The sequence below is a fragment of the Poecile atricapillus genome, chromosome 1 (genome assembly GCF_030490865.1).
Source record: "Poecile atricapillus isolate bPoeAtr1 chromosome 1, bPoeAtr1.hap1, whole genome shotgun sequence".
Taxonomy (NCBI): Eukaryota; Metazoa; Chordata; class Aves; order Passeriformes; family Paridae; genus Poecile; species Poecile atricapillus.
Window position 1 is genome coordinate 67,588,840 of NC_081249.1, and position 25,291 is coordinate 67,614,130.

General features: G+C 41.3%; 1 protein-coding gene across 7 annotated transcripts in view; it reads left to right on the top strand.

Moving 5' to 3' along the window:
* The window catches only part of STARD13 (StAR related lipid transfer domain containing 13), a 287,017-nt gene that overhangs the window by 251,320 nt on the left and 10,406 nt on the right, over window positions 1-25,291 (top strand). For 6 of the 7 annotated variants that reach the window (XM_058862448.1, XM_058862457.1, XM_058862467.1 and 3 more), the window contains 6 exons: window positions 973-1,054; window positions 7,860-7,923; window positions 12,710-14,088; window positions 15,582-15,755; window positions 17,815-17,974; window positions 22,010-22,208. In XM_058862448.1, coding sequence (XP_058718431.1) covers window positions 973-1,054; window positions 7,860-7,923; window positions 12,710-14,088; window positions 15,582-15,755; window positions 17,815-17,974; window positions 22,010-22,208 — 2,058 coding nt within the window. Of the gene's footprint in view, window positions 1-972; window positions 1,055-7,193; window positions 7,264-7,859; window positions 7,924-12,709; window positions 14,089-15,581; window positions 15,756-17,814; window positions 17,975-22,009; window positions 22,209-25,291 lie in introns of those variants that run through there. The other variant, XM_058862504.1, reaches the window with a different exon arrangement.

Consider the following 25,291-nt stretch of genomic DNA (forward strand, 5'->3'; position numbering starts at 1 on the left):
AGTCCCTGGGGTGTCAGGAGTACTTTTGTGTCTGCCTTGTATTTGGAATATGTCAGATACTGATGCCACCAGAGAAAGGAGCACCTGCTGCCTGCTTAGCTCAAAGGGATGCTCTCTCCAAAAATACAACCTGTGCTGTGCTCCAGTTGTTCCCATGCAGTCAGTATGTGCTCTGGACAGACTGTGTCTCTGAAAACAAGGTGCTTTTCACAGGCATCTATCATGTCAGTGTTGAGCAGTAGTGTCTGAAAATGCTGGCTGATGTTCCTGTATCCCAGCATCCTGCTGAGGTACCTAAGCATGGCAGAGCAGTCTGGAGAGCAGCCACAGCACTGGAACCCGTCCCACCATTACAGAGCTGTGTCACTTTTCATTACAAATGTCAGTTTCCAGCATACTATTCTGCCTTTTTTGCTAATATTGGCGATTATAATTCGGTTTGGGTTTTTTTTTTGTTTGTTTGTTTTTAATTATTATTTTTTATTTGAGCAACCCTCTGTTTGAAATCATTGTTATTTGGATCTGTTTAAGAAAAAAAAATGCACAGAATATTTCTGGGCTTGGGCAAAGTCTGTCTAGCAAATAACTCATTAAGTCACTGTAATGAGAAGGGAAAAACCTTGTTGCTCATGTATATAAGGTAAGTATGGTGGTAATTTCCTCATCTCATCCATTTGTGCAAGGTATTAAAATGAACAGCTAACAGTTGAGTATTTTTTGAGTAGTTTAAAAATACTCAAATTGGAAATAATTTTGCTGTCACTCTAATTCAGTGGATGTTCAGCTATACCTTAAAAAAAAAAAAAAATTGTCAGAAAGGGTCACAGATACAACTGGAAGGGAACCAGAGCTGAGTGAAATTGGTCATACTAGATTTCAGTGAGCAAGCACATGCAAAGCAATTAGGATGTAGACAATGTATTTTCATTTGAGTAGCAAGCAGTAATCTTAATACTGTGTCTCCTTTTACAGACTCACAGTTTCCCATTGACATTGCTGCAGTAAAGAAAGATCATGATTTTCTTGACAAGGACCTTGTAGAACCTCTTTGCAGGTAAATAACACTCAAAGTTTATTTTCTGATAATTTAAAAGCATGAGCTGATTTGCTTGTCTGGCTGCATTAAGTGATGAGATCTATAATGCCACCATTCTGAGCTAATTTCTCTTACTGAAGATGCTGCAGGAGGAGACCCACTACACTTACAGAGAGTATCACATGATTTGAGAAGACCCAAATCCAAAGGATTTGAAACAGATGTTTTTTAAGAACTAGCAGTAGTGCAAGCAAACCCTGAATAAATGAGAGTCACATTTGAGTTGCACATTAATAACTCTAATGTCTCAGTCCAGCAAAAATGAGGAAACTTCATTGCAGAGAATTCAGCAAGCCCTTTCTTCTGGCAGCAGGCACAGTTTTCATGCTGCTGTGATTCCCTTGGTACTCCTATTTGGTACCAGTAGCAGAAGTGGGACCAGACCCAGTAGTACAGATCTCCCAGTACTACAGATGCTACAACTGATCAGTGCTTTGCCCCTCCCTGTGCTCCCGTGTTTGCTGGTTGTCTTGCTTTGTATACTCTGTGAAGAATGTACCATGCTGCATTGCTCAAGTCCTGTGCCCCAGGACTCAAGACACAGCAATTCTGTGGCAGTTTTGCAAAACCACATTGCAGAGACATTGTCCCCCTCTTCTTTCCCCTGTGCTCAGCTCAAGCTGGGTTCTGCTCCTCTCCTCTTCAAGTCAGGACAAAGGAGTGTCTGGCCCTTAACCAAACAGGCTTCATTACATGTTATGGAAACTTTCATAACACCAACATCAAGATAACTGGACAAGACTATTTCCCCTTCTGCAACTGTGGCTAAAATCAGCAGAGATGGCTTCAGGAGATGCTGTTCCACATCATACTGTACATTGCAAGTATTAATGAGTTTGTGGTGGAGGAATGCAGAGAAGGTTTCTGAGAACCACCAGAAACAGGGCTGGAAGAGACTTCATCTAGTCCACATCTCCATTCCTGGCAGATCCAGGTAGTTTCCGGGCACAGCTATCAGACTGCTTTCCCAAAACTCCCCTGCTGCAAGCAAGACCTATTGCTTCTCATGCTGTCTATTATGGCTATAGGGAACAGAATATTCTCTTTCCCTTTGTAATAGCCTTTGTGTCTGCAGATAAATCAATAGGAAAACTTGGATTCTCCAGTGATCTCCCTCACAGACGCCCGAGAACAGAATTAACTGCAGACTTGATCTAGTACTGTTTGTGCTGCTTGCTGAGGGAGATTGCTATGCCCACACCTGAGAGAAACCTTCTTCCCATACATATATACATCCCCCTGCTTCAGTCTGGCATGATGGAAGACATATTTTGCTGCAGTTTGGGAAATAAAAAGTGATAGACATGGGAGACTGAGAATCTCTTCCCCTCTGCCCTTTACTACAATGTTGAAGGACCACTAAAAAATGCAACAATGATGTCTGTTCCTGCCCTTTCTTGTGAGACAAACCAGTGAGATATAGTCATTTCATAGCTCTGTGACTCTCTCAAATCGTTCTTCACTGGGGTAATTGGCAGTGGTGCTGCTACAGTCATGGTCACCAGGCATCTAAAACCTTCGTAGCTAAAAATGGGAACAGCTCATCTCTTGCTCCTCCAGCCTCTCTGTAGACTCACAGATACACCTACAGTTACACTCTGTTGATATATTTATGAGGATTATTTTGCAAGCTGAGAAGATAAAGACTTGGTTGGATTGGGAGTTTTTTCTCTTTTATTAAAATATGAGGATTTGGAAAATTAACTAGCAGCTGGATAGATGCACTAATGGGAAAAAAATGCCTAAATCAAGGGACAATGATAAGACATATAGAATAAACCATAGACACAAATATTTCCATACTTTAAAGATAAATGGGTTTATGACTAACAACTTTTTCTGTATTTTCTTCAGAAGACAACACCTGTTTAATTTTTTGTTGGGAGTTTTTAAACAGCTTAGATCTTGTAAAGGAATAGCTCTTCATAATATTAGAAATACAAGCGTTATGTACAGGTTATGTTTTCAGATTGCAGACATTAAATTCGATGTAGATCAGCAGCTTCAAACCCTTCGTTGAAAGTGAGCCATAAAAAGCCATCATACCAAATACCAAGATTCACAGAAACAGTGAACAGTGCCTGCTGCTGCCCCAGTACCAGCTTTGTTACTCTGTGAGCTATCAAACCAGCATCTTCCAAGTTTTCCAGTGCAATGGAAATCCTCACAGCTCAGCTGACCACTGTGGCCAGTTCTCTGCCCTTCCTTTGCTCTGCAATGGTGTTACTGCGAGGTGCAGGCCAATGCACAGTATGAGAGCTGCAGGCTGTGATGTACTTTGAGGAAAGAAAAAGTTAAAAAGGGCTGGTTATTATTTCTGTGTGCACAGATTCCCAGGTTGGCAGTCAAACTTCCATTCTTCAAACATTCAAAGCTGCCCTTAAAGCTATGTGTGACCAAGCCATCACACTGACTAATAGTGCATTCAGCACATAGTGCTGAACAAAATGGGCTTCTCTTTTTTTTTTTTTTGGAAGATAATTTTAAAGTTGAAATGCCAGCATGAATAATCAGTTTGAGCAGTTTTAGCTCTGAATAGTAATAGCATAAACACTGAATTTCTCTGCTCTTGTGGGTTGAATCTCAATCTCATTTTATATCGGTTTTCTTATGGCATTGAAGTAAACCAGACAACGTGAGGCACAAATGAGGAGGAACCTTTTTTTTAAGGCAGCTGGTAGTATTTTAGTCAGAATGTCTAAGACTCCCTGTTGTAAAAGATTTCAGCGACCTTTTTGAGATATTCTAACATTCTTGCTGTTTACAATATAATATGAAAATTTGGCAGAGTAAAAACCAAATCTGAGGCCTTTGGGTTAGAGGCATATCTATCAAGACATTCCACTCAGATTTTATTGAGTAATGAACAATAGAGAATTTCCAGGCAATCTGCAGGCAAACACTGTCAGCCTGCCAAAACAATAATTGAGCATGAAAATTTTATAGCTGTGTCGCTTCCAAAATAGCAGCAACCAACTTTGCTCTGGGAACTTTTGTGGCTGCTGTGATAAGAGGGTGAGAAGGAGAAGCCAAGGCACGTTGTACTTCTTGCATTCACATAAATACAGTGACTAAGAACATGAAGAACAAGTATATAACAGTCTGATACATAGTTCCCTATACCAAGCTCTTAAAATCTGAGCTGTGCCAAGCAGTCAGCAGTCTTTTTTTCCATAGCTGTTATCTCTTGGACAGCTTGTAAACAAAGTGAAGGTTGCTGTATGAGGTGGGACATCCTCCCACCAGAGCTCTGATATGTCAGTTCCATCTGCTGAGTTATCTTGCTCTAGGTGCTGTTGGGGGACAAGCCTGACTCTCCACATACAGGACAGAAGGCCCTGCTCTGGAGGCAGTAGAATGGCTCCCACTGACTTCCAGGAGAGATTACTCATCTCATACGAGCCTGGAGCCTACAAGGTAGCTCCCTATGTGGTAGCCATGATAAAAAGGTGATCAGAAAACAATATATTCTCTCCATGCACAAAACTGGTGGAGAAGGGACATGCCAGTGCCAGCCTTGCACACCAGCCCTAATGGTGCTGGGAGAACTCTTACTCAGTGTTAAGACCTCAGCAAAGCCCAGCATCAGGAGCTTGATGTCCTCTTCCCAAAGTTGACAGAACCAGAGGAAGCCAGGCAGGGATATGTGTGCACAGCACCTAAACTTGGCTAGGAATAACAATAAAGCAAAGAGATAGTGTTGTGGTTCCCTCAGAGGGGAACCACACGGTGTGTTTTTCTGGTCAAAATCCATAGGAGAGGGCATTCGCGGATCTGCTGATGCAGGAGACACTGTGCTGTCTATGCTTGTCCTCCCCATGATGCCTCTCTTTCATGACTGGCCTGTGGCTCTGGCTGCATTCCAAAGCACCTGCTTGAAAACAGCTGCAGAACAGGTCCAGGGATTCTCCTGGCACTCCAGCTCACTTCAGAGCTGTCTCCCTCTTACTTGGATTGCTCTTAAAGCAGAGCAACGTGTCCCCCGCAAGGTTTTCCAGCTGGCCTGAGCCTGCATAGCTACAAGCTTGTCTTTATTTGTAAACACTGCTCAGTGCTGTAAAGAATGCAAAAGTTGGATATTTTCTGCTTCTGAAGAACTTCTATCATAAGAGTTAACAATCACAGCACTGGGGTTGGGATTCAGAGCCCTAAGGACTTGTGTCTATGGCCATCTTAAATCTCCTCAGATAGATCAGACTTCTCCATGTGTTATCTGGACTGAGGTACCTGCAGCAGCTGAAGGCCAGGCTTGATATCCAGGGGATCTAAAATACCACCAGAAACATCTGTTTGGGCATCTGAATATTTCTGCTGGCTTTTTAAGAATTATTTCAAAGTGTTAAACCACCTGTGATGCTCTGGAGAAGAAATTAAATTAACATCACTGAAACACTTACTGTAGCATATGTTTTGCAGTCTTTCCCTGAACAATGCAGAAATTTCCAGACACACCTTCAAATGCATCCTAGATTATTTGGGTTTTATATAGCCACCTCTCTTGTGTTTATTTGATGTGTTTTTCCCTGCCTTTTCTCAAATCCAGACTGTATTTTGTTAACATTAGAAGCAGGCATTCTTCTCCCATGTTTTTAAGCAGTGGCATAAAAATGCTGTGCTCCTCTCACTTCAGCTGGAATATTGGTGACAGCCTTTGTAGCCAGAAACTTCTGGGTTTTTCTTCTTTTCGAAACATTTGCTGGGGAGTTGGCTGCCAGTCATCTCACAACTTTAAACTGATGAGAAAAGCTTTCTGCCACCACTGGCACATCAACAAGGCAAAGGAAGCTGAAACAGACTGACTTTGATTTGAGCTGCTAGTACCAGACAAACTCACAAATATGATCATTAGTTCTCTAATTTCACTGGCAAATCTTTCCACAGCCCTGGAAGAGCCCCAAAAAACATACCAATGTTTTGTAGAGGGATGAATTTAAAACCTGGGGTTGAACTCCCTGGCGCCCAGTAAAAAGTAGTTTTGGTTTTGGTTGAGCAAGTGTGGAAATGTAGTTACAGACTTTTCCCTTCAGCACCAGCCAGCTGAAAAAGAGGTGCAGGGACTCCAATATTAGCCAATATTCACCACTCAGAGGAAGCTGTCCCCAAAGATAGAAAGCTGAGCTGGAGTTCTTTGAAAATATGTCTGTGCCTCTTTATACTTGGAATTTATATTGATACACACATTTAAACATTTTGTGCTCAAAAGAAGCACTGAACATTATTCAGCCCCAGGCCCCAAGAAAATGCCACTTTGGGTTGAGAAATTCTGTGTTTGGGCAAAATAGGAGTTTTGCAATAATAGATGTAATCCCAGAAGATGATCTGTGGGCAAAAGGCTGTAGATACATCTACGCAGCCACAAAGCCTGGAATTTGTTTCAACATTGCTATCATGCATGCAGGGTGTGCTTGTGCATACATTATACCCAAATTAATACCATGAGCACAGGCCTTTTCTGATGCGGCATAACAGATTTATTGGCCTAAGTTAGGGTGGAATATTTGATCTGCAAATGAGCAGGTGATATTTTGAGGGGATTTTTTTTTTTTTTTAAAGAAGATCCACATTTGATGCGTCGATTCTTTGTTAGTGGTGGCAATTTGAAAGGTATTCTAATATTAGAAGTTCTGTGGAGGAATATGTTAATGCCATAATATTCTTATGTTATGTGAGAGATTATATTATTGATCTGATACTTTTTTCATGTGTCCTTGTAACTTATCACATGCATTTCAAATTTTAAGTTCTGGAAATTGGAGGCGTCTCCCTGTGACCCAAAAGCAACAGAGACAAATCTTGCTGTAAAGACACAGGAGATGTCTTTACAGCCAACAGAGGAGTGCTGTGGACACATGGCTCTCTCACTCTGCCTCCCTTTATTTTGAAATTCAGTCCTAGGTATGGAAAATTTTCTAAGTCAAACATATTTAACTTTGAGCCTCTGCTTTTAGAAGTTGGATGGTTTCACGGATCAGGATCTTTAAGTATAAATAAAACCAAATCAATTATCATTATCACAGTAGGTTGTCTATTGAAAGAGCATGTTTACTTGTCCTCTGGCTGTCCTTGCACATGGACACAAACACACACACACACGGATTGTCATTTCAACTCACTGTCATCACAGGACAGCCTTGGATTTAAGGAGCAGAAGCCTTACAGAGACTCTGGTAACATCAGTATGAACATGATCGAAAAACAGCTAAAAATATTTATTTAAAAATACTAGATTTGTTACATGTTGGGTGTGTTAACCTGTGTGTAAGATCCACAAATAGGAGAAAAAAAACTATTTGCTTTGGAGAAACTTTTAAGTAGAAGCTAGAAGTTTTTTATGTCAACTTTTTAAGGAGGTGCCAACTGTCAGAAGTGAGGAGCTGCAGCTGATTTTTTGTTTTGTCTTTCACCAGTGCTTTGAAATCCCCATTTTAGATCAATAATGTTACAATCCTGCATAAGGCAACTCACCTCCTTTTCTTGTCATTTTCCCAGCTATCACAGGTGTTTGTTTATAGTTGTTTCCTGTGCTAAGTACAGAAATATCCATGAATTAAAAAGCAAACTATCAAATCTGGCTATCAAGTAAAGTGAAACTGAGGGTCCCTTTTCATACAGTGGTCATATGGATGGAATAGACAGCCAGTATCCTTTCTGAAGCTGTTATATGCAGTTGGCACCCTACAGTAAGATAAATGTTTTGAACTTGCAAAAAATCATGCCCTTTAGTCAGAGGCTGCTAATCTTTTGAATTTACTTTGCCCTGCAGACGACTGAACACACTGAACAAGTGCGCCTCAATGAAACTCGATGTGAACTTCCAAAGAAAAAAGGTAAGGGAACTTCATTAAATATACCCTGGCTTTTGTGATAAGACCACCCCAATTTTGCCTTTAATTTAGTAATGCTCTTAGAAGCAAGTTAAGCTTGTATTACTTTGTACATGCATGTCAGAATTATCTGGATGCATGATAATGTGAATTGCTGAATCTTGAAACTATAAATAGAATAGAAACTGTGAGTAAACACTACGTGTGCTAGAAGGGCTCACACAGTACTGAAACTCTACATGTGTGCAATTAAAGCTAGCAGGGGAAAAGACAGTAAAGCTTCATTAGCTTGTTTGTCAATGCCATATGAGTACACAGTGGAAAATCCTTCTCAGAAAAAATGGAAGCCTGCTCAGATGAAAACAACAAACAACAGCCTTTCTTTGTTTCTTGTACTGACTTCTTCCCAGTTAAGAATACGAAAATAAACTCTGTCATCCTTACAAGCTTCTGTGTAACATGGAAATTATCTGAGCATAAAGGGTTTCAGTGAGGGCTGCAGAAACAGCCTGTTGATTTTGAGAGCTTTGTAACATATCCAGCATTAACTGTTTTCTGGTCACAAATTCCCCAAAGTCCTTGAGTGTTGTACAATGGTAGTTGTCAGCTCTGAGAAATCTTGGTTTCTGTTTTTTCTTCCTTGAGTGTTCGTCTCGTGCTTTTCAAAAACTGCCTCCAAGAGCTGCACTTTTTATGTCTTTGCAAATTCAGTGTCATCATAGTGTATTCAGTGTTTCAGGGAGCTTGAACAGAGGATGGTTTTAATGTCCAGATATCCTGCTTTGGCACATGTCTGCTTGTTCCTCTGTGTACTAGCCTCTTCAGCTTCTATTTTGTCCATTCCCTGGAGCTGCAGAGACTTCACTGCATCACAGGTTTTTCTCATCTTGGGTTTTATGTTGTGTTAAAAAGGGAGGATTTTTTTTTTTGTTATGTTTGTTTTTCATTAATTTTTTTGCTGCCACTCCTCCCTGTTCTGACTGGATTGAAGTCCTCAGCTGCTCTCCTTGCAGATGACCATTAATTTGTGGTGGAAGAGACATGGCTCTACTGGGTACTCTTTTAAGGGGAAGAAGCTAGTTGGGTCTGTACCTGCAGAAGGCCAAAGAGAAGCTGAGAACAGAAAAATGTAGACAAAGAGGACTTGGGGGAGATTTTAGTCCACAGCTACAGAGCAGCTGAAAGTAGAAGAGAATGTGGGTGAGAGAAGAAGAGGAAGGAGAGCCTGCTGACAGGAGGAAATGTAAATGCAAGTGTAGAAGCCAGGAACTGGGTCTGAAATTGATCACCAAACTAAATAAATCTTTCTCTGAAGATACTGCCTTTCCTAATAGTCTCTGTGGTAATCTGAACAATGAAATGGAAAATCAGCTTGCTTTGGAGCTTCAGCATAACAGGTATGCACAGGACTAGCACAGCTGCTTGAATGATTCACCAAAATATGGCCAAGTAAGCTGCCAGGCAAGGTTCCTGTGAAAGCCAGCACAGCATGAGAATTCCCCACTACCCACTCTTCCACCCAGACCAATCCCACTGTGGGCTTCTGTCTTCCCCTGGCTTCATCAAGATGCAAACAGAAATCTTCATGTATGTGTTGCAAATATGTCCATAAGCGATTTGGACAGACAGAGATTAGCCTTTGGATTAACTGCCTTCTGCAGCTGTCGGTTTATGAGAATTCCTGCCCCCAGCTGGAAAAATGTGGCAGAATTCCACGGCAAATAAATCCACTATTTGCCTTTTGTTAGCATCCCTCTGTATTTCAGGCAAGTACGCCCTCAGTCAAAAAGCTGTGCTATTTTAAATCAGCTGTGACAAATCTGTGAATCAAAACCTCTTTCTCTTTGGCAAATGTTACCAGTCACTCCTCAAGAAACTTGTCCCTTCTCATCTTCCCAAACATAATGGTATTAACTGGACTTTTGAATATGCTCCAAAGCCATGCACTTGATTTCACCCCAGGTCAGTAGAAATATACAGTCACTGCTCCAAAATGTCTGCTCTGCCTGTGTCAGATGAATCATTGCTTTCAGACCTTCTCTTGATCCGCTGTCCCCCTAGCTGGTGACATGTGGGTGGGCTAAGTGCTCTCAACATTTTTTTTTGGACAGTTTCGTTTGTCAGGACACTCAGATATCTGACAGGAACAGTGGGTCATTCAGGATGTTCATGGCTTCCAGAATCTCTACTGATTTCATCAAAAGAAAAGCACAGTATGTCACAGGACTCACAGTGCAGCTGAATTTGTAGTGAGTCACTATGGCAGTATTTCAGCATCCAGATATTTCATTTCATATTTGCCTGATTTTGCTTCTGATGAAACACAAATATATTTCTTTATCAATTAAAAAGAACCCAAAACTAAGCTTTTATTTAATTGAGCTTCAAATTTTGACACTGAAAAGCCTCTGTATTTTTCAAGTGATTCTTGGCCAGAATGTAATCCTGTCTTTGCTGTGGTTAGAGGCAAAACGTGTTTATTACCAATATCCATTTCTGTTCATCTCTGCTTTGTAAAAGAAAAATTTAAAAAACAAAAAAACCTCAAACAAACAAAACAAAAACAAAAAACCACAAACTTTTGATTTAAAGTATATTTACCACTGAATTTATTTTTATTTCTGTCTTTTGCTCTGTGCTCTCTTGGTGTTTTTTGCAATGTCTCCACCACTTTGGCTACTTTAATCGATTCCAGCTTGCAGAAAATACAGGCTAAATCCTGTCAGCTCGTACAGTAGTGTCAGTGCAGCTACAGGGATTTGTGTCAGCCAAGAATCTTCTTCAAGGTCCCTCTGGCATATTGCAATGTAGAACAAATTTTAAAAATATGTTTATCCTATTGGCTGGTGCCACCAACGCTTCAGCAGTGGTATGCTTTGTAGATATAATTACCACTGCTAAATATTTAAAAGTACGTAGCCTTGCTGTTTTTAAAATATCCACTTTGTGGCACTACTAAGACCACAATAAATGGATTTTTAAGTTCCTGAGGCTGTGCAGTCCTTTGGTCCATGTATGCATACAGCAAGCTGTGGAGTTAAAACAAAGGTGGAGCTGTCTGATGTGCCATTTCTTCTCTCAGACAAAACACCAAAGCAGTATTAACCTTTTCTAGCCCCTTCCCTCATACTGCCCTAGGTGCTCAATTTTTCTCTCTAACAAGCCACAGAATGAGGTTCTCCATTCATTCCTATAAAATCACAGGAGCACTGCACACCTCAGCATTAACAAAAGAAAGAGGAATGCCTAAACCCAAAATTTCACAGCTATATTTTATTTTACGGTTTGGACATGATCTAAAACATCTGGCTGACTTGAAGTGATAAACTGGCAAAAGTTTATGGCATCAGTGAGACCTGGCATGCTACTGGTCCCAATCTCCAGCTTTTGAGGTTTCACATTTTTTAAGGTTTTGGACACTCTTGTAAAATTTGGTTTACATTTTTCAATTAGACAGGCCAGCAAAGATCTAGTCAGAGATTGGAGATAACTTTACCATCGAAACTTCATATAAAAATACTTCTAATAATAGACTTTTAAAATGAGAATTTTTCCAGTCCCAAAATAGTCTTTCTGGTTTAGCACCTCATTTTAGTCTGACAGCTTGTCATATTTTACTGCCTTCATACTGCTTCCAAGAATGTGAAGAGCTGTTTGGATGTCATGTAGGTGAAGTTACTTTGTTCTGCTTTAAAACAAATGCACCAGAATAATGCTGTATAAGTCCAGTTCAAAGTCAGGAAAAGGGTACTCGTTAGCAACTGTGGACTTCATGCTGAAGATGTCTTTTTTTGTTTGAGCAAACAGATGAGAAAAATGTCATAGGGCGTGTTTTTTTTATCTGAATTTTTTTTCAAGGCACACATTCTCTGCATTGCAGAGTAGCTCCTGGAGCTGCCTAAACATAAGCACAGCTCTGCACACTTCAGGCTGAGGGATGAGACCAGGAAAGGCTGCTGCTGCCTTGGGAGAAGTTGGAGGAAGGCACAGACAGTGGAGTAGGCTGCAGGTCATCAAGTTTGGGGAGCCCCTGATGATGACAGCAGTGAAGACAGTGGTTGCCACTGTAGGAAAGCTGACCTCAGCTGCAGATGCTGCCCCATCCCAGCCTGAGCCTGGCTGCTCCTTCTGTCCCCACCCCCATGGCTGCCTTCTCTGCTTTCCTTTGCCTGCACGCAGACACACCCTAAGCAATACTGCCAAATATTACTATTTTATTGTTCTTTCAAGCATCATGGTTATTTATCTGTAGTTATGTTCCTGAAACATAAATCTTGTTAGATGTATCTGACCTGTGAAGTTTATAGATGTTTATTTAGTTCTCAGTGCAAAACTACGTGCAGCACCAGATATTTGCTGTCTTGGATTTTTAAATAGCTCACATTGCTTAGTACCCAGCTACTTCCCTGTCTTTACCATGTGTACCTTAACACCATCCCTGCAAATCAAGATTCCTTTACTTTGGCCTTTCAAAACATTTTTTTCCTAAACAGTCACTGTGGGCATCTGCCCTACACAATTCAGTGCACAGGCAGTCCATGGAAGCCAAGAGGTATCAGTGGTCCTCCTAACATGGAGCAGGCTTTTATTCCTTCCTTGTTAAGATGTTTTTAGTCTTTACAATTAAATGAAAGAGGGTGTTATGAAAGGACTGATGACCAGTCTTCCATAAACTTGGTCCAGAGAGACTTTGTTGCCTTCTGCTCACCTGGAGCAGCCCAATCGCGTTAATTCAAATATCAAGTTAAAGCACACAGTTTAAACATGTGCCACTTGTTTTTTTTTCCAGAGTGAAGATTCAGATGAAGAAGACCTGTGTGCTATCAGTAATAAATGGACTTTCCAAAGAACCAGCAGACGATGGTCTCGGGTGGACGACATTGACGCTTTGCTTCACCGAACTGACAGACATGGCTCTTCTGGGGACATTAAAATGAAAAACACAACAAGCAGTGAGAGCGTCCTTACAGATCTGAGCGAACCTGAGGTCTCATCGATTCACAGCGAGAGCAGTGGGGGCAGTGACAACAGGAGTCAATCTGGCACCACCAGCGCTGCCAGGAAGACCTGTGACTGCTCTGCCCATCATGATGTGGAAAGCACGCTGCTGCAGGACTCCACTGCAATAAACACCGCCCTGTCCCCCAAGGACGGCCTGAAGAATGAAAATCCAACACGAGCCAGAGCAAAAACCTTTCTAAAACGCATGGAGACACTAAAAGCAAAAGCTGTGCATGGAAAACTAAAGGGCTCAGGAAGAACAGGTCCTTTAGAGATCAGTGGACCGGTTCTTCAGTTTGAGCCAAAGTCCTTGAAAGACATGCACTGTGTACAGATAGTCAATGGCGATCTCCAAAATCTGGGGCAAGATTCAGTCAAAAAAGGTCTTCCCTTTTCTGCCAAATCCAGCAGTGACAGCAGTCAGTCTGAAAACAGCAGCAGTGGGGTGAGCACACCATGTTTGAAGGAACGCAAATGTCATGAAGCAAACAAGAGAGGTGGGATGTACCTGGAGGACCTGGATGTTCTGGCAGGAACGGCCTTACGGCAAGTGGTGGACCAAAACCGCAAAAATGAATTCCATTCCCAAGAGAACTTGGTTGTGCACATTCCCAAGGATCACAAACCAGGGACCTTCCCAAAGGCACTTTCTATCGAAAGCCTCTCACCTACAGACAACAGTGGCAGTGTAAACTGGAGGACAGGCAGCATTTCTTTGGGAAAGCAGAACTGCTCTACACCGAAGGAATCCGGACTGATGGCTTGCTGTCCTAAAGAGAGCAGAATTAGCATTTATGACAATGTGCCGGGTTCCCACTTGTATGCTAGTACTGGGGACCTCCTGGACATAGAGAAAGATGTCCTTTTTCCTCAGTTAGATGACATTTTGCAACACGTCAATGGGCTGCAGGAGGTGGTGGATGGCTGGTCAAAGAAGGTGTTGCCAGGTCTGCCGGCTGGTGATGTGTCAGTCAGGGAATCCCCATCATTGCCTTTCCAGTCGCCTACTCAGATCACTCTCGACTTTGAAGGAAATTCTGTGTCTGATGGCCGGACCACCCCAAGTGACATGGACAGAGATGGAACATCCCTGAATGAATCTGAAGCCACTGGTGTTAGGGACAGGAGAGACTCTGGGGTGGGAGCATCACTCACAAGGCCAAGCAGGTAAGTAGCAAAATTTTGCATACAAATCCACAGACTGTGAAATACAATATAATGGAGCAGAGGTTCTCACCCTGGGAGTCAGAAGGCATGGGGGACCATTACAGTAGTGCCCATCCTGTATGGAGATGGGGACTTTCCGGGGAAAGGTGGGACTTTGAGGGAAGGGACATCCTGCTGTGGAGATTCTTACATGGAATCGATGCAGAATTGGTTTAATAGAGAAAACTAAGGCATTTTTTTATCCCTTGATCCATTGATTACATAGTAGGACCCTGTATATGTTGTAGGATGTATTTTTAATTTGTATTTTAAGTTATGCATCCAGCTCTTTATGAATCTGTAGCTTTATGCACTTTTTAAATGCACTGATCTGCTTTAAAAGTGTGCCCCTTTGTGCTCAAAGAGAACTTCCCTACTCTGCCTCAGCCCCTTACCTGGGTGGGATGAAATGACAGTGAATGATTGACTTCTTAATAAAGTGAAAAGTGCAGTTTTGTTAATAGTTTACAGACCTGTTATAAGTCAGAGTGATGAGCTTCTGTTAAGCCAAGTATACCAATGCTCCTGGGCAAAAGCTGGTGTGGGTCTAAACTGTTTCATGTAGGGTGGCTTTGTAAGTGCAAAAGCAGGGAGAACATACCTAGAATTTTCTGATACTGGTATTTTTGACAATACTGGTATTTTCTGATCTGCTGTCAGTCTTGTCACAACCTCACAGAGGCCTCTGCCATGCCATGGTTTGCTGCTGCCTGTACTTGCTCACCACCACCACAAAAGTGAAAGTGAACTAGAGGAAACTATTGAGTAAATGAGCAGTGCCAAGTTTTTTAGGATTTGAGCCAGAACTTATATTTAGTGAAACAAGAAAATAAAATAAGGGAGTTTTTTCCTGGTGATTCCAGTATATAGAGAAACTGCATTGCAGTAAAAAGATGTGAATGGTTCAATAGCTTGGTGGTTATAGCTCTAGCTAAGGAGACACAGGATTTAATCTTTTTTCAAAAAAATCCTTCAGCATTTAATAACAGAGTGTGGTGGTTTCACATCTCACACAGAGATATTTGGAGAACCTCATCTCCAAATACCTCAGTGGTCAGGTCAGTCCCCAGGGAGGTGAGGGACTAGGCATCAAATACCAATTCTGAGTCAGGCAAAGAACATTTGATTCTAAATCTCCCACATCCTGTTGGAAGTGTGTGGGCTAAAGACCACAGCAGGCAGCACTGCTTCCCCCAAGCATATGGACAGGACCCACTTGTGAATCTAATGTTAAAAAGACAAAGCTTGGACATTTCCAAAATTAAAGAAATTTCCAAAATTGTTTTATTTATCTCCAAGGTACATTTCACTTCAGTTATACACCACAAGCCATCACGTGTGTGTTTTTCTATGTTTTAGAATTGGTATTGCCCAGCCCTATCTCACAGTATCTCACCATCTTTTCTGCCCAACTAAAGTATTTCTCTGATTTTTCTATCTTTTTTTTGCTAAAGGCAATTACGATGGCATAGTTTCCAAATCTCTCATCGCCTGAGCCGCTCCATTGCATCGCTTCACATCAGCAATCAGTCAGCAGCCCAGCTGAATCTACTGCAAAAATTCTCTCTGCTTCGTCTCACTGCCATCATGGAAAAGTACTCCATGTCCAACAAACATGGCTGGACCTGGTGAGTACCGCTGGTAACTGGAAGGAGACTTTTAAAAAGAAAATAGTTTCTCCAAATTATGTTGCTCTGTAAGTACATAAATGCAATTAGAAAGAACCTTTGACTCCAAGTGTAGGATTTGAAACTGGCCCTTTTAATCCACTGTTGCCTAGTGGCTCATTGGCAAAGTCAGAAATAGAGCCTGGAGATCTGACTTCATTCCTGTGCTCTAACAGAGAGACAATGCTGGCCTTTCAAACAAAGCTACAGTTCCAGAAAAATAAACAGGAGTAGGAGAGAGTGACTAAAAAGTCGGAAAAGTTTACAGTAAGTCCTACCCAGAAATCGTTTGGTGATTTGAAAAGAAACATCTGCTGCTTCATGTGTGTGATTTTGCGTTGTTTGTGCATTAAAAGAAGGGTTAGAATAGTTATGGGACTTTTCTCTAGAAATCAAAGATGCAGGCTTTAGCCTAGGCCTGGACCTGTGTTAGAGGAAGCTTGCAGCCCTAGCAGCTGTGACAGGTCACTCAGGGAGTGAAGGGAAGTGCACATGGATGTGAATGCTCACAATGTGGCTCCTTCTGTAGCAACTGGCTACAGAAACCTGCATGTTTCATGGTACACAAACCCCAATCTATCTATGGTGGGTCCCACAGACTGAGGTACACCAGAAACGGAAATAGGCATGGATAAGAGTTAATAAACTATCTGAGAAATAATCAAAAGGATGACAGAATCTTTCCCTAATACACTTTGGCACCCAATCCTGATACAGTCCAGATACTTGATATTTGTATTGTGATTTCCATGCTCAAAGCACCGCCCCAAAATCCCGCTAAACTCATCTGTGAGCTACGTAAGGCAAGTTTACCTTTAGAAATGGAAAAATCCATACAATAGATACATGTGAGATTGACCTCACTGACATCGGTCATTAGGAAACGTTAAAAGAGTAGTGTGTTATAAATCTAACCTGAGAAAGTCAGGTTGGCTCTTTGTTGTCAGAGGAAAAAGACAGGCAACCCCAAAGCAGCCTATTAGATCAAATGCCAAGGGTTTGGGTCGCCCTCCAGGGGTGTCTCTCTCTAGGGTGGGTATGAAAGAAGCCCAGACTGCGGACTCTTTCTAAATCTCTGTAAGAGAAATAAAATTCAGTAAGATTAACCCCCCTGTTTCACTGCTCTCCTTTGGTGCACTCCCCGTGGCTAGCTGACATGAATCTCACCTTACCCAACTTCAAATAAGCAGACTAGAATACAGCAAATTCTAGGTCCTGCTGTTTGTACAAGGTTTTCATCCTGAGAGATATTTCTTCAGCTTTTATAATCAGTCTCCAAGGATTTTTAAAAGAGGGACTTTAAATAGCTGTGGAGTTACGCACTGTACTTCTTCAGTAGGTAATTTAAAATGAGTTTTTACTTCTTCCCACACAGATGACAAAACTCTTAGTCACATTCAGGTCATATTCATCCTTTTTATTTTAATTCCATGGCAGTCATGACTCCCATAAAGGGAATCCAGTTGGTTCTTGTTTTCATCACGATTTTTTGAAGAAAGCAAGCTCACCAACTTCACTTAAGTTACTCAACTGGAATAAATTATATAACACAAGGGAGGAATCTGACACATAGGGATTTCCCACCATCATTTCGTATTGTAAAGTTTTAGTCACTAGAAATACTAAATCATGTAAGTGGTAGTACCAAGATCATTCAGCATGTTAGAGGACTGAACCTCCTTTTTCCTCAGATGCCCTCTCCACTCAGGTTTGCTCTGCCATTTCTGTGAGTTCCTAAAAGATGCTTTAAACCTTGTTGGCTTCAGCTGGATGACACCTGCGTAGTAAAAGGTTCTTGTTAGAACTGATTGTTGTGCTATACCTTAGAGACAATCCACTTATAGACATTAAGAAATTAATCAATTATGCAAATTGTAAAGCGTCTCTGTATTGTGCATTAAACATTATTTCACCATCTTTATTAAAAAAGCCTCAGTTACCAATTTTTGTCAGTAGTGTTACTCAGAAAATGTGTAAATACCCTGATTGTTTCATGCACCCTGTTCATGTTAATTTTCAGGTCTGTGCCAAAGTTCATGAAGAGGATGAAAGTCCCCGACTACAAGGACAAGAATGTCTTTGGTGTGCCCCTGATAGTTCATGTCCAGAGAACGGGGCAGCCTCTTCCCCAGAGCATACAACAAGCCCTGCGCTACCTACGGAGCAACTGTCTAGACCAGGTAGGAACTTTACTCCATAGATTTGTTGGGTTTTTTCTGAAAAGCCATTTTAAGCAAGCAACAGTGAGCATTTTGGTACTAAGTGCCAGGATTATTTGGAGATTTTTATCTTTCATGTCGGGCCTCAGTCTCTTCTGGTGATTTGATAGTGCCAATACTAAAAGTTTTCCATTTTGAGATTTGTATTCAGCTAATCTTTTGAATTTTTGTAGTTGTAACAGTCCTGCTGATTTGTGTACCACAGTCTACTTCAGAGAACATTTTGAGATCTTCATGTGCATTGAATGAAACCTGGGAAGAGATCAGGACTCCCTGCTTCTACATGTATCTATACTGCTTGCATATGCTTGACTGTTGCCATTGAGGGTTAACTGCATTCACCATTTCATAAGATATGGTACAAAAGGTTTTATTTACTTTGCAAAGACAGAAAAGTCCAAGAATAGAGAGCAAACTCAGCAAAATATTCCAAGTATTCTGTTGACAGAGTCAGATATATCCAGATAGTTAGGTCAGCAGGGGTTCAATGCCAAAGCCATTATGGTACGTTGCCTTTTATAGTGTTCTTAGCTACAACAAGCCAGCTGGGACACCCTCATGCTCAAAGTATTTCAGATTTTTTTTATTCCCTTTAGCTACAGAGGGACATACTAATCATATTTTTACTGTTCTTCCCCTAAGGATGAGGATGTGTATTTTTATGAACATAGGATTGGGAGAAACCCCCTGGCTGTTTATGTTCAGTCCTCTGCTGTTATTGACCTCATGTCATGTGAACTGTTTCATAACTGCCTTTAGATAGTTGTAAGTTCAAAAGGAGCAACCAGCACTTTGCTGTGCAGACTTTGCTGCTTTCCTAGCTCTGAGCACATGAAAAGGGTGGAATTAGTCTGTTCTGAATCTTCACATTTTTCTTTCACATTTTCAACCATTCTGGTTGCTGTTCAGGTTTTTTGTTGCACGACAGTCATCTTCCCCAAAACTGAAATCTGAAAATTGAAGGCATTCCAGTGAATCACAACCATTTTCTTTTGCAGACAGTGGGAAAGACACAGGTCCTTCCTATCAGTTCTCTCTGTAAAGGGATCCTGTAGTGGTCAGACCTTGACATAAAACTCCACAGTGTCAAAAGGGAGGTGAGATGAGTTCTGCCTGCCATTTATAGTGTGGGAGCTGAGGGGTGGATTGAACAGCTTGTCAGAAATTTATTAAGAGAGGATGAAAGAGAAAGCTGCATAGAGACAAGTAGAAGTGGTATATTCAGGAGCTAACATGCCTGGTTGCCACGGTGCTCATCTGGTTTTGTGTGCTGAGCTGGGAAAGCCAGTGCAGGAAGAAAAGTGATACATCAAGCCTGAAATTAGTGATGAGATTGGAAGAGGAGACACCCAAGTAAGAGGAACAGGATAAGGGATAGGCTTGTAAGGATAGGGATGGGCTTGTCAGCAACTAAGATGCAGAGCAAGAGAAAGACAGAGAAGAGAGAGGATTAACTGGGGAGAATGTAAAAAGGAGTATAAAAGAGAAAGAAAATGCTCTTGAGAAACTTCAGGCAGTTAAAAGGTGTTGGAAGTCTCAGCTATCTGCTCCATTTGTGTTTAGAGGCTGGGAAGCATCACAGCTCTGTGAAGGGCCATTTCAATTCACCTTTGGTTTCTTCTTGGAGTGAAATTGGGAAAATACTAAATAAAGAAAAGAAGGAGGAGAAGTACAAATTGGGATCCTTTAAAATATCTTTTCACCAAAAACCTTTCTAGGCAAAAACACTCCAGGCAGTTCAGCTTCTTTGCTTTACAGTTACTCTCTTTGTTCCCATTTAAATCTAAGTCTTCTAATGCCTGCACAAAGACCTGGGCAGGCTCCCGTCTCCCCCAGCATCTTGCTTGTGTGTCTCTTCTGTGTGCTGCAGAAGGTGGGCTAGAGTTCAGAACAGGTGTCAGAGTTTCTACTGCACACACTTGGTCAAGTTGAGGTTGCTCTAAACCGTTGCAAGGTCTGGCTTCTGCCATTGAAAACCCTAAGCTGGCATGAGGAGCCCCACAGTTACTTGAAGAACATGTAACTCACTTTCACTTTGTGAAATAGAAACTTCTTTGCTTTTTCCAACTGCATTTGTATTACTGTCATGCATCATATGGCTGCTTGTAGGGAAGATGACCCATGCAGCATGAGGATAGTGAAGAGATTAGGGCAGACTAACCTCTGGATTTTTAGTTCATTTTTATTTACAGGACAAGTCTGTAATAATGCATAACACAGCCTAAAATATATTTTTCTATTGAGTGAAGACCTCTTTTGATTAATTATTATTTCTTCCATTAATTAAAAAAGAAAAAAGGAAATAGGAGTTTGGATGAATGTCTTTAAACAGAGATCAAGAGCAGTAGAATGATGTGCAGCAGGAGATTGCATGGGTGAGATTTGACATCTGACCTCTCAAGCTAGACTTAGCTGGAAGTTTTTAATGGTTGTTTATACCAGCAAGGACACTTTCCATCAAAAGGAGACAACTGAGCCTCTGCTCTGACATTTATCTGCCGCAAGCCAAAACACTATTTTTTGGACAGAATTAGCAAGGCTGTCTTCTTCATCTTCAGCACACATTTCTAAGAGGAAAAGGCATTTAAAAAGAAGAAGAGAAAGGGAAAGGGAAAACCAGATGAAAAGAGCTGGATGCTCTTTCTTGTATGCTCTTGTCAGGAGGAAGAGCAGAGCTTCACTTGGGATCATAAATATAGAACACAGGGCACACTCCAATTCTCTACTTCCTGTACATAAATTTTGCTCTCAAGTGACACTAAATTTGTCAATGAGAAGACATAGAAGAGCTGCCTCACCGCCAGTCTGGTGCAGCAGTTCATCTCCATATAAGCAATTAAATAACTATACCCCCTCACAGAGCTGTGATCTGTGTAATTAGTGTCATTAATGGGCGAGTTAGCCAAAGATACTCTCCAGGTGAGCATGGGAAGTGTTCTAGAGAGAGGAGTGTCCTCTGTGAACTCTGTGCTGCTTCTAACTTGGAAGTAAGGGGGAGAAGACCATAAGGCATTATTCTCTTGCCTTTACTGTTTGTTGATGGACTGTGCCATGTAGGAAGCTGCACGGATCAGCATCGAGACAGCAGTCACAGAGGAAGAAGAGTGTATAACTCCCAACTGGAAATGTTCCTTTCCCATAGGTCTTTCTCAACATTTCAGCTTTTTCCCTGCAAGACTGAAAGGAGACAGTGTTAATACTTCCCAAATGAAGCACTGTAAACTCACCTGGGAATAAGTAATGTGCTTGAGGCCCAGGAATTCACCCTAGGGGGAATTCCACAGGTGGAGAAGGACAAGAAAGGCAACCCTGCCTTGAAGGCATCATTTGAAGAATTACCACTTCCTTTCAAAACAGAAAGCAAACAGGATAAAAGTGTATCTCAGTGACACTGCACAAGTAATCCCTCTGTGGCCCCTACTTTTGAACTGGACTTTTCAGTGGGATTTGGGAGACTCTTGGAAGCAGAGAGTATGTAAGGGAAAAAATATATTTCATCTTGATTTTAAAGCTCTACCAGGCATTACTAATCTTTTGCCACAGCATTTATTACTTAGCTAAGCATAATATTTTCTTGTTAGTCTTCAAAACATATACCCAAATAAACATGAAAGGCCAGATTCTCAGCTGGAGTAAATCAACAGACAGTCACCCAAGCCAAGCAAGCCAGGCTGATTTATATCAGCACAGCATCTTGCTTAAACTTCTCAGGCATCTGAGAAACCACAAGGCACTCTGAACCCTCTCTCTCTCTAGGATGGGACAGAGAGCAACAGCATTATTAACCCCTGTAGTCCTGCTGTGTGAGCCTGTGCTTGCTTGTGAGACTTGTGAGACCATCAATTGCGTTTACACATTTTCCTCCTACTTGCCTAGAGTGAAATAAACAACCCAAGCTTTGGCCATTATCCAAGTCCCCATGTATAAATGTATATAACACATATATATTCAAGTGCTATTTTCCCTTTTACCCAACTCAGTACAATACATTTTTAGGTGGGTCTGTTTCGGAAATCTGGAGTGAAATCCCGAATCCAGGCCCTGCGTCAGATGAACGAGAGCTCCCCAGAAAACGTCAGCTATGAAGACCAGTCAGCATATGATGTGGCTGACATGGTCAAGCAATTCTTCAGGGACTTGCCAGAACCTCTCCTCACAAGTAAACTGGGAGAGACTTTTCTGCACATCTATCAATGTAAGTTGATATTTTATTATAAACAATTAGAAATTGTTATATCTTGTAGTTGTATTATATATAGTAATATACTGTAAATAATTTTGGCATGCTAACACTGCATAGGTTTCTTTCTGCTGGCCTTTGAGATACAAAAAACCCCTCTGGCCTAAAAATCTTTCACTAAGAGGTCTTTAGAACCAACTGAACATTTCAGTGTCAAATTTAATGGAAAGACAATGTTCATATCAGCCTCACAATCAGAAAGAAGACAGAAGAACAGGCTGCTGGACATAAAAAGCATGAAGACTCATATTTTTGTCAGAGTTCTTTAAACTGTGGGCCCATGTAATGCACTTATATCCCAATATAAGTGAGTTTTGTGGGCATGGAGAAGCGGTACTTGACCATGAGAATGTGTCCCCTCTGTAATCCCCTTCTTTGCTTTTAATTTTGATTATTTGTTTTTTCATTATAGTCAATAAAATGTACATGCTAAAAACAAGCTGCCTTCATGTAGATCATAAGCTCTACATAAAGAACTCATCAACAAAGAAAGAAATTAGGGGATTTCTTCTTTTCTTTCCAGCATAAGCAATCTTCAGAAAAATCTGAGACTCAGATGCATCAGAATAATGAAAGTCCCTGTGAATCAGGAAATGACTGTGTATCTCTTCTCCAAACTGAGAGGAAAACAAACAGTGAGGAAAACACTGAACAGCCAGAGGAATTAGAGTTTTTTTCCTGACAGTGTCCATTTATGAGGGCCAGTCAGCCAGCACTCTGGCAGATGCAACTAGCCTAAGCCAAATAATTGGAAGCACTAAAGAGAAGTGTGTCTAGTCTTTTCACTTACAGACATTTCAGCTGCCAAAACAATAGAAAGCCATTTTAAAACACTGTATAATCCCGGTGTTTAAGAATCTCAGATACTTCCGTTGCTTCCCTTTACTGTAAAAGTCTGTCTGTGGCGCACAGTCACAGCACTGATGAATTTACCATCACAGTGTCTGTAGCTGGTAGAGAACGCTGGGATTCTGCATGTGAGAAACAGCACTGCAAATAAATTCAGTGGGTTTGGCTGTACATGATGTCTGGGGACATAAGTTAGCTGCAAGAGTTGGTGCCTAGCCCTGGACCATCATTTCCCCTTCTTCTTTCCTGCTCACAAATTGTCTGCCTGCACATGCATTAATAAGCTTGTTCAGAAAAGCAACAGGAATTCTGGCTGCTAATAAAATGGTAGTCACAAACATTTCCATGGGGAGGTGGCCAAGGAGAAGATTATCCACTACAAGGACATTTTCTACATGTCCTTGGAAACAAATCACCTTTTAACTATTGCTTGATGAAAATTGGAGATGTCACATCTTTGCACAGAAGAGACTGCAAGTAAATTATCCCCTTGCTAAAGGAAGAGAGACCTGGCAGATCCCAGTGGCATCAGCATAAGCAGGTCTGTAGCCAGAAGGGCTCCCCTTTTCCAAGACATGAGGTTGAACAGGGAAACATTGATACCAGCCAACAAAAAATGTAAAGAGTGGCATGGGCTGGCTCTGTAATGTCTGCGTGGTGCTGCAGTGGGAAGTCTGAAGAACTTCTCTTTACACTGGTCAGAAGGGAAAAGAATGAGCTAGGAAAGATGTTCTCAAAATGCACCAGGAGTTAAAAGATTTCAGGAAGACTTGAGGATGAGTCTCTTCAAACCAAGGTAGGAACAGATGGGCTCTGTAGACACTGGAAAATATTGTTTGGATTAAGAATTAGTAATGTCACCAACAACAAAAATATTTTTCTGTTTCAGACAGTACTGACAAAATTCCTTTCACAGAAAGAAAAATGTTGAAAATTTCTGGTACACCAGTTGTATTTCATAACATCTGCAATTTAACTAATCTGTAGCAGAGACCTTTATCTTGTCCTTTGTTCTGTTTAACAAATTGCTAATGTGAAGTTAGAGAGAATTTTTCCTCTCTTGGTGTATTGGCAGGGGATTTCGGATTTTCTGGGACTCACTGAAGATATTTTTCATATATCCAAGACCTTTTTCTTATATCCAGAATGGCTTGAATTGCTGTAACATGTAGGATTTGGGATGAGATGATTAATGTAGTAGTCTATATGGCATAGCATTGATGAAACTTTCTCCATTTTCCTAAAACTTCCAGGTGTTTAATGCTTACCTTTGACTTAAAGCACTGGCTGATCTTCTGTTTCATGTACCAGACCCATCAGAGCAACAGTAAAGGGGAGGGAGGGATTACCAGGAGGTGTTGTGGGAAGAAAAAACACATTGCATGGATTTAGCAAAGGCTCCTCTGTCATCTCAGAAAAACCTGGCCGTGCTGCTTTCAGAAACTTTAGAAGTATTGAGCTGTGTTCATTTTGCCATTCGTGTCTGAAAGCTTTTAAAATAAAGTGCTTGTACAAGGCTAGCAGTAAAATCTTAAAAGCTGGCTGTTCCCTCTACTGTAAATCTGCTTTTGTTCTTCTTCCATTCGATTATAGCGAGTATGTAATACCCAGAGGAAGACTCAAAGTCCAAATTGAGAGAACTTAGGGTAGTTTTAGAAATTAAACTGTCTGAGGTGCTATTTAAGCATATCCATTACTTCTTTCATTCAACTCTTCTACAGTTTAGGACACAAATTTAAGTGTTCCCAAAAGCTTCCCTAAGACTTTTAAACTTCTGTCTTGCCAGGGGATAAAGAAAACCTGAAAAATACCATTTAAAGCTATGAGTACTGAGTACTATTCTCCCTTCATAAACTTCAAATGAAGTCTTTCTTGGGAGCAGCCCTTCAAACAGAAATGCCAAACACTGGTGAGGGAAGCTGTGCTTTGTGCAGGAGCAAAACCCAGCTCTCCAGAAGCCAGCTGATCTTTTCCCCTTGGTCTCCTGTCATCTGCTTCTTCACAAAGCCATCGCTAAGATCGAGAAAGACCTCTGAGTCAACCATTAAGCTAACATTGCCAGGTCCACCAGTGGAACACGTCCCTAAGCACCACACCTGTGCGGATTTTGAACACTTGAGAGGACTGTGAATGTCTGTGGTAACTTTGTCTTTCTGGCTCCTTGTCTGATCTCACCTCTGACCCCCCGA